General features: G+C 41.0%; 1 protein-coding gene across 1 annotated transcript in view; it reads right to left on the minus strand.

The window, feature by feature from the left end:
• Positions 1-15,911, minus strand: part of GALNT17 (polypeptide N-acetylgalactosaminyltransferase 17) — a 359,033-nt gene that overhangs the window by 261,568 nt on the left and 81,554 nt on the right. The window contains exon 2 of the mRNA XM_075264887.1: positions 653-836. Within this exon, the coding sequence (XP_075120988.1) occupies positions 653-836 (184 nt within the window). The remainder of the gene's footprint in view (positions 1-652; positions 837-15,911) is intronic.

A 15,911-nucleotide genomic window follows, 5' to 3' on the forward strand; every position in this document is an offset into this window, starting at 1 on the left:
TGACCATGTCCATCCCTTTATGACCACAATGTACCCAACATCTGATGGCTACTTTCAGCAGGATAATGTGCCATGTCATAAAGCTGGAATCATCTCAGACTGGTTTCTTGAACATGACAATGAGTTCACTGTACTCCAATGGCCTCCACAGTCACCAGATCTCAATCCAATAGAGCATCTTTGGGATGTGGTGGAACGGGAGATTCGCATCATGGATGTGCAGCCGACAAATCTGCGGCAACTGTGTGATGCCATCATGTCAATATGGACCAAAATCTCTGAGGAATGCTTCCAGCACCTTGTTGAATCTATGCCACAAAGAATTGACGCAGTTCTGAAGGCAAAAGGGGGTCCAACCCGTTACTAGCATGATGTACCTAATAAAGTGGCCGGTGAGTGTAATGTGCTCCACAGTGGCCTCACACAGTATTATATACTCCATAGCGGCCCACACACATTATAATATTCTCCACAATGGCCCCCACACAGTACTATATGCTCCACAGTAGCTACCACACAGTATAATATGCACCCCCACAATGGTTCCATACAGTATAATATGCCCACAGTGGCCTGAGTGGCTATGAGTTTGAAGTATGTCATTCTGTAGTACTATACAACTGAATGACAGTACTGTATCAGTGTTACTCACTTGGTTGGTCTATAGTCTGGGATAGCCCGATCCAGTGAAATTTTCTCACTGAGGTAGGAATTGTAGCCATACTTTTCATGTGGTCCTTTGGCTTTCTCTTCTTCTTCAGGAGTAAGTGTAGCCGGAAGTCCACCTTTTCCCCGACCGCCATAACCTTCAATAAGCCCAAGTGATTTTGATAAACCTAAAAACAGCAAAAGTCACTTGTTAATTTAAATGATCTGAGGTGTATTATAATAAAACATAATGTATAGTAAAACATTTCAAGTCCTGAATTCTACATACTAATTTCATAGTTACATACATGCTCAATGCACTTACTGAATACTCCCATGTAAATTTAAACCTTAATATCATGTTCTTCAAATTTTTGTTTTTTTAAGGACGTTTCAATCACTGTAAAATACTCTTTATAATACAAACAAAAAAGTTATGCGTCGCCTCTGTTTTGTTCGGATCTGTTGAGAGATCCAAACAATGGAGAGGTGGATCACTAAAACATTGGTAACACATGGAGCCCAACAGAGTTCATGGAATATAATAGGGTCTGTCAGATTTCTGGCAGACATCGAGATGGAGTCTTCAATGGAGACTTCAACGCAGGTCTAATCGTAGCCTATTTACAAAGTTATTTTTCTCCTGTTTAAATCAAAGCTAAAAAAGTTATTAGATGCCGACATGCGAAAACACAATGGATGCTTTTTTATTACTTTAGAGATTCATTTCATAATATTATAGTGAATATGTCTTCTTTAGCTAAGGGTTTTCATTTTCTGAATGGTCTGAATGTAATGCAAATCAGATGTTTTAGCTACAAGCTATGTGCTTTTGTGCAGCCATGTAGAAAAAATTCACTAATTTGTTGTGATAATTCCTTTAGCTTATAATGTTGTATATCTATTAAGCAGTAATGATAATGTGCTAATGTAAAATACACCAACAGTGCAAACCCATTTGATAATGTATTATGTGGAAAGAAAAATGAAGCAAAATCAAAACTTTGTAGCAATATATACTTTACTTTAAAACTATTTCTCATAACTATAAATGAGAAAAACAATTTAAAAAATCATATTTGTGTTCTATTATAACAAGAGATTTAGATTTTAAATGAATCGAAAACTTTTTGGGATTCATTTTTGACAAATCACTCAAAATGGCAGCATGGTATTTATCTAAGTAACTAGTTAAATAGCTAGCGGCCATTTAACTCTCATTGCCCTACTTTCAATGACCAAGAGTGCGTGATGAGTGACCTCTCCCCAATGATAGATTGTGGGTTTCGTCATCCACAAACTACAACTATACTCTGAAGGTCGCTTCGGACTCTCAGTGTATAATTAGCAGAGGCCGCAGGGAGGTAATCAAATATAAAAACAGTGTTACTTACCTGTCCTGGTCTCCACTGCTTCTCCCCGTGATCCTCTGGCCTACAGAGATGACATCAGGCAGTCACATGTATCACATAGCATAATGATGCATACGCTATGTGACCGTACTACATGTGGGGGCACTGGTGGTACCATTATACTGAGTGTGGGGGCACTGAGGGGGCCATTATACTACTCTGTCATTGTGTTCCATGTAGAGCCAGTAAACAAGGCTGAGATTTAGACTATTAACCCTCCCTGCCACACCCATTTTTCATTTTTTGAAATTTAATTATTTTACTACTCACCTTTCAAAAGCCAATACTTTTGTCTTTTTTAATGTGCAGATTTGTATGAGGGCTTATGTTTTGCAGAACAAATTGTACTTCATAAAGGCACCATTTAATATTCTGTAAGATACAGAAGAAAAGCTAGAAAAAAAATGAAAAATGGGCAGAATAACAAAAAAGCACTGTTTTGTTATGGGTTTTGCCATTTTTTATACAGTCAAAATGATTAGCTATGTAACTACTATGTGGGTCAGTACGATCATGGCAATACCAAACTTATAAGGTTTTTTTTTCTTTCTTTTTTTATGTAGATTGTGAGCTCCATATAGGGATCACAATGTACTTTTTTTTCCATTTCAGTATGTCTTTGTAGAATAGGAGGAAATCCACGCAAACACGGGGAGAACATACAAACTGCTTGCAGATGTTGTTCCAGGTGGGATTTGAGCCCAGGACTCCAGCGCTGCAAGGTTGCAGTGCTAACCACTGAGCCACCGTACTTTTTTATTTTCCTCTATGGCATTCACCATATGGGAAAGATGATTTTCTATGTTTATAGTGTATAGAGTTGAGCGAACACTAAAATGTTCGGGGTTCAAAATCCGATTCGAACAACCGCACACTGTTCGACTGTTTGAACGGGTTTCGAACCCCATTATAGTTTATGGGGGGAAATGCTCGTTTCAGGGGTAGGCAACATTCAATCAAATTCTACTTACCAAGTCCATGAGTGAGGGTCCGCACTACAAGCGGACATGCGCAGTTGGCTCTGCCCAGGTCCGATGCCTGGCAGAGTGAATGCAGAGCAGGAAGAGGACGCGGGAGCGCTGCGCAGGGAGAAGACTTCTAAAGGTAAGAGAAGAACCAGCGTTGATTGGCAATGTATAGCATTCTGCCAATCAATGCTGGTTTTGCATTGAACTTTTACATTCGAACAGCTAGTAGTACTTGATCGAGTACAAGTATTTTGAATACCGTAGTATTCGATCGAACACCTACTCGATCGAGTACTACTCGCTCATCTCTAATAGTGTAGACATAAAATGGCGCCTCAGTCAGCTTTGTCCAAGGTGTTGGGGGTCTTAATGCCCATGGTAGCCGTTACTGATCATAGGCATTAACACTATATAATACAACAGAGACTCGGCAGCTATAGAAGGCACTCAGCTCTGGGATTAAACATCTAAAAGAATTATTCATTTTAAAATTAATTAAGTAACATGGTCTCATGAATGAAATATACGAAATCCATGTAATCATTTGTAATAAGAAAGGATAGTTTGCCAAAGATAGGTGAAGTTAAATGATTCCTCAAAGTTGCATAGTTTGGGTATCATCTTTTCTGCAGGTTACTATTCACTTTTTACTTTGTCTACATCTGAATGGGACAATGGAAAGGAAATACTACCATAATGCGTTAGTGATGACTTGGAGGCCCTGGCTTTATGAAAACCTATTAAATATATGTGAAGAATCTTGAAATGAAATGAAAATTCAAAAAACCCTATTAATGCATTTGCACATCAAAGCTGAAAATTTTTAATAAAAAGTAATCAAAGCAATAGATATTCCCCAAAATGGTATAACTAAAAAATACACTTGGCCCTTCAAAAAAAAAAAAACAAAAAAAAAAAACAACCTATGAATCCTCATACATGGAAATCTAAAAAGGTTATTGGTGTCAGAATATGGCAACTTTTAGAACAAAACATTTTTTGCAAAGTATTAGATTTTTCTTAAGGAGTTAAAATGTACATAAAACTACATACATTTTTGTATCCTTGGAATCATAATGAAACACAGAATACAGGTGACATGTCATTTTGTCTACAGAGTGAATGCCGTAAAAATGAACCTGTAAGAATGTTTGCACAAATGCACTTTTTCTCCAATTGCACCCCATTTTTTTCCAGCTTGCCAGCACATTATACAGAATAATAAATGGTCCAATTATGAAGAACAATTTTTTCTGCAAACATTAAGCCCTCATATGGCTGTGTGAACGCAAAAATAATAAAGTTATGGGGTTTGAAAGGGGTCAAAAAATAAAATAAAAAAATTACTGTAAAACTGTAAAAGTCCTCATTTGGCGCGAGTTGAGTGTGGGGATTGCACCAGATAGGCGGGCACTTGCATGCATGCTGTGGTGAGTTGACTGGGCAGCAGTAACAGCGCCCAAAGTCTTATTAGGCCTATCATTTCCTCTCAGTCTTCTGTATCTTTAGCTTTTGGCATGCACGCCTGTAACATTGGAGCAGAATGTAACTGCATGGATGAGTTTTTGTGTTCTTTTCCCTACACATCGTACGCTTTAAGCATATGCTGTATTAAAGGCATTTTGTGTGTGTTTGGCATATCTTGCCATTTTTACCCCTGACGAGTCGGTGTGTTTGTGACTATACTACACCAACAAAACATGCATGTTGGGTTATGCTGTATAATTGTTGAGTCCATTGTCTACAATTGCATATAATATCAAGGACGGTGAGATTAAGGACTCCCTAGCTAGGGGTAGGTTTCAGTCAGGGCACGTGCTTTTTAGGGCGGTGACCCTAAAATAGGCTATAGTGTGTTGACAGTCCCTTATCTATAGGGATCGGACGTGTTTTTCCTTCTGTACACATCAACAGTTGTTTACCCTCCTATCTTGGCCTATGAAGTATTCGTCCTAACTACTGAATCACAGTAAGACCCATTGGTTTTGGTTGTATGGGACCGTCGTGTTTCATTTTTTCATTAGGGCAGTTCTTATATTGGCTTATCTGATTGGTCCAATTGGCCTTCAGCCTTTTAGAAGGACTTTGTAATGTTTATGGTACATGTGTTTTATCATCATTATTAATTAAAGGTTATGTTTTAAGATTTTTTGCTCTTTTGGAATTTTTTTCTCTATTTAGTCTAGAAATCCTGCTTAAATTCACTAAGTATAGTGTAATTAAAATAAAAAGTTTGTGAAGCAAACTTGGTTAATTGAATCCAACAACTATGAAGATGATAATGGAATCTCTGCCATAGTCTTCAGTAATGCAACAACCAGCAGATAAATTATGTACATTCTAAAGATCTTTGTGTTGTACTTTAAATACTAGTATTGTATAATATAATCTACATATTAAATGTAATAGTTTACATTGAATAGAGTTAAGAAGTTTGATCATAAAATGTATACAATGTTACTACATTATTTTTATTAGATAACTTTACCTTGTGTTTATACAGATCTTAAAATCAATAGCGGTAGCTAAATACAAAGATTTATTTAGAAATGTTGGTGCATTATTTTGTGGCGATTTAATTCTCACTAGTCTTCTTCCCTTTTATTACACCTGCCATGTCATCTGCTGTTATCCATTTTTCTTCAGACTACTAGCACAGTGCTAAGTTAAAGGAGAATCAATTAACAAATCATTCCTCTCTATACTTCCAACAGTCTGTTTGTGTTTTCGCCTTGGGACACTTCGCAAAGTTAATGGAAAAATAAAAACATCAATAGCTTTCTGTAAACGGGTAACTAACAAAAAGAGATTTTAATGTTGTGTGAACTGTTTCCAGCATTAAAGCGAAAGAGGTTCAGAAGAAGCTCAGGACTAAGGATTGTCAGAACTCCTCAAGTGTGGAAAGCTTCAATAAGGCATTAATAGCTGACAATTTTATCACTTCTTCTTTATTCATAAGCAGCTTTAATTCTTTATTGGCACAATAAGAAAGATAATCATTGGCACCTCACAGGATATGCTTTGTAGATAATATATGAAATGTGTGCAATACAAAAGGTAAAAAATAACAGCACATTGCTATACTGTCCACATAAAAACAAATAGTCCACAAACAGTATAGCACACTTCACACATTGGGCCAAACCATACCAATACTGAGAAATATTATGCCAAGATTAAAGTGGATTATATTGCTTATTTAGTGCCTACACTTTCCATTGCTAACACTGCTTAACAATTCTTCTACCCTATTTGAAGTTTCTTGTACTGTGAAGAAGAATTATTGTAGGTTGTTGGTTGTGCCTGATCAAGCTATTACAATACATCATTTGCTTTATTTCACTGCAGATTTACAAGTCTCAAAGATCCTTATAGACACGTCTTTTGGACTTAGCGGAATGGGAAAAAATACATTTCGAAGGAGAACTGTTGACCGCACAACACACCCTTGCACATCTATGGTGGAGCTGCAATAATTTAGACATCATGTTATATTTATTCAGTCATGACATTTTATTTTCATACCGTATGTATATACTGCAGTGTTTTAGATCCTAGGGAAATAGTATGGTTGAAAAAAAATAATCAAGTTCATCTAGTTTAAACTATTTTTCTGCACTGTCAATTTATTAGGAGAAAAACCAAAAAATATTCCAGTAGGAGGCAAAATTTTCCTCATAGTGATAAAAATATAGTACTATAATACATATAACTGGGGGCAGAGACTGCCTGTGCTCTAAGATGGCAGCTTGATTTACTTCTCCTCTCAACCCACACATAGCGGCACACAGCGGTGGTCTCCAGTGTCAGATCCTCCTCAAAATTAAATAAATTATAGGCAGTTTACTTCTGTAATCGCAGGGTGTGTGCCACTAAACCCCATTTCCTTGTACAGTAGAGATTTCAGTAGCAGGAGAACTTCAGATGCTATCCTTTTTCCTCTCCCACCACATGGGGTTGGAGTACCGAGCTGTAAAGCCTCCTTATTGTGTCCCAGTATCCTCCAACTCTTCAAATATCTGAGCTGCCTAATCGGAGCACAGGGGAGTCTGTGCCTCTCCCCTTCTTCCACACTTACCTACTTTGGGTGACACAAAGGAATCATCTGTGAGGCCTCTTGGACTGTAAAAATACATCCGCTGTCCATAAAAGGTACCTCTAGAGTGTGAAGTGCTGTGTGAACCTGCTGCCACTGGAGATTCCTGGGTAGACTTTCTATTTGCTTGTTGCTGCCTTAACAATCAATTAGCTCTGCTAACACTGTTTAACCCTGAGGCTTCTGAGAGTTCATTCCACTCACAGTTACTTCACAATCTCTAACAATGAATCATGATCATACATGATCATACACAGTGTGTGAGTACTCTGATGTCATGATGTTGAGACGCAAGGCCAAAGCTACAGGCCCAAAGAAGCTGACAACTTACTTTGCCTCAACAATTTCAGCCTTCTAGAAGTCCATGCTCCTTTGCTTCATCACCTGGCAGTAACCAAACTTGGGAGTCCCCATTCCTTGAAATGACAACACCTCCCTCCCACCATTTTAGTTAAAGCAAATGTTAAACTTTTGATTTCCAAAAATGTATCTATGGAAGTGGCCACATCAGTAGGAGAAGGGTTGGAATTACTTTAGACCTTGGTTGTCTCTCTTACCCAGCTTGATTTCATCCTGAATAACCCGAGATTCCCACCTCAAATCCTAGAGAGGTGGCATTCCATAGGCCCTGCAAGATAAAAGGACTGACTCTTGCATAGATCTGCCAGGATTACTTCAAATTGTATTCTTTAAGTTGATTGAGCACATAATGCACTTCAGGACTTTCTATTGTGCTGCCCTTTCTATCTACAGTGTTTTATTACTCTATGATGTTTCCCTGGTTTGTCACTTTATTATTGTTAAATGATTTTAGAGTCTATCTTACATGTGGTTTCCAATATTTCTCTTTTTCCCTCTACTACTGACGGTTTCTCTGACAGTGTTCCCTCGATCCCATAGACAACCTCTACATAGCAGTACTTCCTTCCCAACTGAGACACTTGTAGCTACTCTGCTTTCCTTTTATATGACATTAATTATTTCATCCCTCAATGTCTAGGGAGTCAATAGCCCATTTAAGCACAGTCTCATGAGGAATGAAGCTAGAAATTACATTGTGGTGTTTTGATGATTCAAGAGACCCACTTCCAGGTTGATAAATTCCCTAAATGTACCAATAAATCATTCCCATTCACAGGGTCTGCTCCCTCCAAAAGCAAAGGTGTTTTAATCACAATGAAAGACTCTGTTGCTGCCCATTAGGTCTTGCCAAATTGATCCCTCTGGCCACTATATAATTTTGAATTTTGACAACCACTACATAGTGTACAATATACTCTAGTAAATGTGTATTTTTCAAATTCCCACCAAGTCCATTTTTTCTCCAAAATTGTTAACAAGATAGAGGAGATTAAGTATATCGCTTAAATATTGCAAGAGATTTTAACACTATTATGGTTAAAGATGTGGACTCCACTTTCTGTGGCCGTAGTAATTACTTCTTCGCAAGAAAGGTACATGAAAAGGGTTTATTTGACATCTGGCGCTGTCAACACAGCTAGAAACATGATTATACCTATTTCTCTCCATATAGGCAATCCCATTCCCTTATTGATTTTATCCTAACGGACAAAAATACATTACTGCTCTCTCTCACAAATCCTTAATTGGAGTCCCGACATGGTCTGATCATGCCCCTATTTGTCTTTCTTAACAGAAAAATTCTCCTCTCTTTCCCCATCACAGTGGAAACTGAACGTTTACATTTGGTCTCACCCTGCATATTAGACAGGGATAACTGAAAATCTCCAAACACTTTTTGAGACTAATGCAGGTTCGGTCAGTGACCCCTTCTTACTTTGGAATGTACACAAGACATTTATGAGAGGTATACTCATTCAAGCCTTGGCTCATGAGAAATGCAAGAGGACGAAAGACGTCATTGACCTGATGATGAAAATATACCACCTTGAGGATTCCAATAAAAAAAATCATCTAACGCTGTTTCCTCCCATATCCTCCAAGATCTTTGTGTCCATCTTCAAACTCTCTTGTCTTCTGAGTATTATTCCCGCTCAGTTGGCCTCTCTCCATTTCTTATACCTCTGATAAAGTTTTAAAGGCCATAGGATCTCTGAAACCATCCAAGGCTCCTGACCTTGATGATTTTTCCAATCATTACTATGAAAGATTTGCCAAATCCCTTGTCCCTTCTCTCACTGAAGTGTTTTATAAAGATCTTTTCCTCCTGAGATGTTAGAAACCACTATTGTCATCCTCACTAAGCCAGGAAAGGACCCTGTTACCCAGTCTAATTTCTGTCCTATTTCTTTACTGAAAACTGATATGAAAGTTTATGCCAAAGCCCTTTTAGATAGAATTGTTACAATACTGGTGTTATACAGATGGAATTCGGGGTCTGAATGTGCTTTGAGTTTATATAGGCCTAAAACAGGAAACAAGATGGCCACGGACATGAAACAATACTAGCCATCTTGATTATGGGCAAGAGTCAGGGAACAGTGGCCTCTAGTGGTGGGAGTAAAGAAGACTTGTGAACAGCGGCTACTAGTGGAGATTCTTGAAACAGCATCTTCACATGATGATTAAACACAGTTTCTAACAAGAATATTTTATATTCTTCCATCTATCACCTCACCAAATTAGGTACTACCATATTTGTGGCTAGGAGACGGGCCCCTGATGGTACACAGTGCTTCACTGATATAATTTAGTGTGTAGAACACCATAGAATACCTTCTTTGCTTCTGGCTTTGGAGAAGGCATTTGACAGGGTTCACTGAGGCTACCTGGTTGGAATATTGACCAAGCTTGGCTTCATTGGGCATATCAGCTCTTCCGTCTTAGCCCATCAAACCCATCTGAAAGGGTCTTAGCACTTGGATTTATTTCTGACACCTTTAAAGTTAGTAATGAGACTCAACAGGGGTTCCCATTTTCCCGACCATTTTTGCAATGGTGATGGTGCCTCTATACACTTTGATACAAGCTAACTTTAGCATTCATATTATACAAATTGGTTACACTACCCATAAATTAGGGCTATATGTAGATGATGTTTTGCGATCCCTCTCTAAGCCATAGTCTTTTTCATCTGCGGTCAATCAGGTCCTGAGAGATTTCAGATATATCAACTCATCTAAGTCACAGATTTTGAATATAAGTATAGATCTTAAAACTCATCAATCTGTAGTCCTTTCCATTATATTACTATATTAATTCTGTGGTTTGATTGTAGTTATGTAGTTATGTTGTCACAACATATGCTTGGGCAAACATTTAAATGGTAGAATGGCGTAGATCCTCTTCTTGAGATATTGTGAGTGCTATCAGATTGTTTCTGGTTCAGATAGACTATCTCTTTAAGCCTGCTACATTGGTCCCATAGCCTATGTAGATGAATTATTAATAAGAGACTATATATATATTGACAGGGCAAAGCATGTATGAGTCTAGGCATATTCTTCCCATTTAGCTATATTTTATGTCTATAAAATGTGCCTATCACTTTGGCTCATTATATTTATCGTGCTCCTTTTATATCCATGGCATATCAGACATTTTAACATTAAAAATTTTTATTAAGGATTTTTCCAAGGGTTGTACAAAAGGGAGGGGGAGGGAGGGAAGGGAAGGGAAAGTCGGGGAAACAATGGGAAAGAAAAAGGGGAAAAATATAGGGGGTCAGGGAAGGAGAACAGGGGGAGGGGGAGGCGGACTCTGACGCAGCAGAGTTACAATGAACAATGCATTACAGATAATCAGATAACTGAAGAAGAAAGGGTAACAAAAGCCATAACAAGTTGTAATAGCAAAACAGAAAAAACAGTGATCTGCAATACTAAAGCACTAGTTGGAACTATGTGAGTACCAGAAAAGTGGGTAGCAAGAAAGAATGTAAGAAGTAAGTAGGCTCACAAGGGTGAGGAGGGAAAAAGGGCACGAAAATCTGAAGAGTAATAGAACATGTTCCACAGTAGCCATGTCTGGTGGTGAAGTCGGTCATCAGGGCGAAGCATCGCCAGCATATCCTCCATTGTACGGATATGGAGGAACTCTTTAAGCCAGAAAAGGAGCGTGGGGGGGGGGGGGACTGGGACTTCCACAGCCTCGGGATGTCTGAACGTGCAGCTACCAACATAAACCCCAATAACTTGCGAATAGGTTTCCGAAATTTACGAGAGAAAAGGGAAAGAAGAAGAGGGGCTGGATCATCTTCCAAAACAACACCCGTCACTTGACGAATAACCCCTCTCACGCCATCCCAATAAGGTCGAAGAAGGGGACACCCCCACCAGATGTGAGCCATCGTGCCATGGTCAGTGAGACATCTCCAACACCTATCAGAGGTGGTTGGAAAGATGGTGTGGAGCAGAGTCGGGACCCTGTACCACCTAGAGAGGATCTTATAGTTGGTCTCCTGAGCCTTACAGGAGATAGAGAATTTATGACACATCTCGAAAGCCGATGACCACACACCCGGCGAGAATGTCACCCCCAGCTCCCTCTCCCACCCCCCAACGAAGGGCGGTAAGCCATCCTCCGGACCCTCCAACAGAGAGTTGTATAGAAGAGAGACCGTGTGTTCCGGCCAAGAAGCAGAGAGACAGAGGCGCTCTAAGGGCAGAAATGGCCTGTGAACATCTTGTGAATGCTTCAAGGATAAGTAAAAATGGGATAGTTGGGAACAGTGCCAATGGGCAGTCACTGAATCTGGGCTGGAGGCTAAATTCAACAAGTCCGAGCGAGGAAGGAGAGCAGAGGCAGAGGTAACATGCGCGAGCCGAAGGAGAGGGCGGACAGGCGACCCAGAAAAGAAGAATTAAACGCTGCTGGAAAGTCGGGGTTGCCCGAGACCGGAGTCAGAGGGCCATCGTTCCGGAAAAGCAATCGCATACCACTATAAATTCGACACACCCCCATAGTTTGACCCGCAACAAACGGGAGCAGATAGGGTTTACAGTCTGTCCAAAATTTCTTGTGGAGCCAAGGGAGCGCCGTGAGCGGTATAGGGCTCAGAGACTCTTCTAAGGCAACCCAGAGCTTAGAGCAAGATGAATGGTGCCAATCAAGAATGCGCGTGGCGACCGCCGCAAGGTAATACTTCGAGCAGTCAGGCACCGCCAGGCCTCCTTTCTTCTTAGACCGGGATAGAGTACTCCTAGCAATGCGAGGGGGTTTAGAAGACCAGATAAACTTACAAAAAGCCTGTTTAAGCGTTGCGAAAAAAGACGCCGGGAGAATACAGGGGACCGTTTGAAAAAGATACAATAGACGGGGGAGAACGTTCATTTTTAGTATGTTGATGCGCCCCAACCAGGAGAGACCCTTAGCGTCCCAACGACCAAGATCAGATCGCAGCGTGCGCAGTAGAGGAAGAAAGTTCATCAGACATTTTAACCCCTGTAGGTGCATATGATGGGTATTAACATTCCATTTTTTTTGCTAATATTGCTACTTAAAGTCATCTTCTGCAGTGCCTTCATGTCTGCCCAGTGTGTTTTTGGGTGGCTTTAGATAGGACCTGGTGGTGTATACCTGTTGAATAATGTACTATCTTTGTTATTTTTATGTACCCATTTGTCCTAGATATATTCTTACCTTTTTACAGAGGCCGCAATGCAGGATTATTGGGTTACCAAGGACACTTACTGTGTCATCTGCAGGTGGTCTTTTGGGAGTTCCCAGGGGTGGGCCTAGTGATGCATCAGAAGGGGTTGGAGTACACAAAGATTAGGCACACCCACCATTATGCATTACAAGGGGAGGGGCTAAAGGTTTAAATACATTGTGCAGATGCTCAAATCCTACTGCTTCTCTATGTGGGAATGCTTCTAGGTGAGACTGTGTAGGATGCTAGTTGTATATAGCTCACACTTCTGAAGAGCTAGGCAGTTTCAACATAGTAGAAATGCATCAGAGTTTGTGATTGTCTTCTACTGAGGAGAGAGTGAAGCATAAGATAAGATAAGATAATCCTTTAATAGTCCCACATTGGGGAAATTTCAGCGTGTTACAGCAGCATAGTAATACAGATACAGGATAATACAGAGTAATATATTACAGACGTAGACACAGATAAGCTGAGAAGAGAAGATATACTAGGAGTCCATGGCAGCTAAGGAAAAACAGAAGAGAAAGAGGAAGACTTCATGGTCATCCTCATAATCATTAGTTCTCTGTGCGGAGTGATCTTCGTTTGGTCTGATGTAGATTATACAGCCTGGTCGCGGTTGGAAGGAAGGACCTGCGATAGCGCTCCTTCTCACACTTGGGGTGAAGCAGATGGTCGCTTACAGTGCTGCCAAGTCCCATCAGGGTCCCATACATGGGGTGGGAGTTGTTCTCCCGCATGGAGGTCACCACAGACAGTATCCTTCTGTCACCCACCACCTGTACTGGGTCCAAGGGGCTCCCCAGGACAGAGCTGGCCCTACTGATCAGCCTGTCAAGTCTATTTCTGTCCCTGGTTGATATACTGCTTCCCCAGCAGGCCACACCGAAAAAGATGGCTGAGGCAACCACAGAGTTGAAGAAGGCCCTAAGAAGTGTCCCCCGGACTCCGAAGGCCCTCAGCCTCCTGAGCAGGTAGAGTCTGCTGTGGCCCTTTCTGTGCAGCGCCTCCAGGTGATCAGCCCAGTCTAGTTTATTATTGAGGAGCACGCCCAGGTACTTATAGGTCCTGACTATCTCAATACATGTTCCTTGGATCTCCACCGGGGTTGGAGCACCTCTCCGTTTACTAAAGTCCACCACCATCTCCTTGGTCTTCCCAGCATTAATCCTGAGCTGGTTCTGCTTGCACCATTCAACAAAATCCCGGTTTAAGTCTCTGTATTCCCTATCGTCGCCATCAGTGATAAGGCCGACTATAGCAGAGTCATCGGAGTACTTCTGTAAGTAACAGCTGGAGGAGTTGTGCCTAAAGTCAGCAGTGTACAGTGTGAAGAGGAATGGGGCAAGAACTGTACCTTGTGGTGCCCCCGTACTACAGATCACAGTGTCAGACACACAGTCCTGGGCTCTCACATACTGAGGGCGGTTTGTCAGGTAGTCTAGGATCCAGTTGGACAGGTGATGGTCCACTCCACCAAGGTTCAGCTTCTCCCTCAGTAGCTCTGGCTGAATGGTGTTGAACGCACTGGAGAAATCAAAGAACATTATTCTCACAGTGTTCCCGGGTTTCTCCAGGTGAGAGGCAGGTGAGAGGATCTCTCCTAATAGTATCCTATACAATATTAGCAGTATCTCCTGTTAAGAGTCATACTCTAGCTGTTTACCAGCGGTGGACATCACTGGGCAGGACTATTGCAATAATATGGTGCTCATGTATATTGGTGGCTCTCATTAAATACTTAGGCGATTTATACCACTCAGACAACTGAATTGATTTTAGGGTGTTTGGCCAAGTTATGCATCGATTTTTAGAGAGTCATATACTCCTTATCAAATGTAACTAGTGCCAGAGATGCTGGAGGGGGGGCCCCCTTAAAGAGGACCTTTCACCATATCTGGGCACAGGCAGTGTTATATACTGCCAGAAAGCTGACAGTGCGCTGAATTCAGCGCACTGTCGGCTTTCCCGATCCGTGCCCGGTGTAAAGCGCTATTGGTCCCGGTACCGTAGCGCTTTACAGTCAGAAGGGCGTTTCTGACCATTAGCCAGGAACGTCCTTCTGCCTCGTGGCACCAATCGCGCTGTACTGTGGAGCCGGGAGGAACTCCCCCTCCCTCTCCTGATAATACTCGTCTATGGACGAGCTGTGTGAGCAGAGGGAGGGGGCGTTCCTCCCCGCTCCACAGCACAGCGCGATTGGCGCCGCGAGGCAGAAGGACGTTCCTGGCTAATGGTCAGAAACGCCCTTCTGACCATAGAAGAGCTACGGTACCGGGCCGTAAGCTCTTCACACCGGGCACAGATCGGGAAAGCCGACAGTGCGCTGAATTCAGCGCACTGTCAGCTTTCTGGCAGTATATAGAACTGCCTGTGCCCAAAAGTGGTGAAAGGTCCTCTTTAAATTTTCCTAGCACTTGGTTGCAGTGCACACATCTTTTAACTATTCTGTGTCTTATCTACATGCTATTTTAGTGGAGAATCAATAAAAGTTACAATTTAGTCTACAGTGCTGGAAGTCTATAAATATTAAGTAAGTGTTCTCCTGGACCAGGCAAAGTTATGGTGAGCTCCAGCATGTGATAAATCATTGGTGGCTATTGAAAAATCATCTCTGGGTCATCTACCCTCTTAAAATTTTACTTCAGCATCTCAGAAAGCCAATGCCAATCATGTATGTTGGCAACAGTTAAAGCTTGGGAGCATTATTGGGTTACCATTATTGGGCTCATGAAGCCTATCAATACTCATGTGTTTACAAGGGGCCACACGGTGGCTCAGTGGTTAGCACTGCAGCCTTGCAGTGCTGGGTCCTGGTGTTCAAATCCCGCCAAGGGCATAAAACCATCTGCAAGGAGTTTGTATGTTCTCTCCGTGTTTGCATGGATTTCCATCCCATATTCCAAAAAGACATACTGATAGGGAAAAAATGTACATTGTGAGCTCTATGTGGGGCTCACAATCTAAAAAAAAAAAAAAATTCATGCGTTTACTGCTATGTTTGCATTTGTTATTTGTTGCTTATAGATGGTTGATAATATTAATGTTGATAATTGAGAGACAGATGGTTGCTTCACAATTGACTCCCTTGTCTCATGTGCTTTCCTCAAGTCCTTCTCCAACTTCTCTCAATGCTTTAATTTGCCTAATTTTGACTTCCATAAATATCTTTGTAGTTAACTCATGTATGGCACTCTAAGTTTTGTTGCTTT

The sequence above is a fragment of the Leptodactylus fuscus genome, chromosome 2 (genome assembly GCF_031893055.1).
Source record: "Leptodactylus fuscus isolate aLepFus1 chromosome 2, aLepFus1.hap2, whole genome shotgun sequence".
NCBI classification, from domain to species: Eukaryota; Metazoa; Chordata; class Amphibia; order Anura; family Leptodactylidae; genus Leptodactylus; species Leptodactylus fuscus.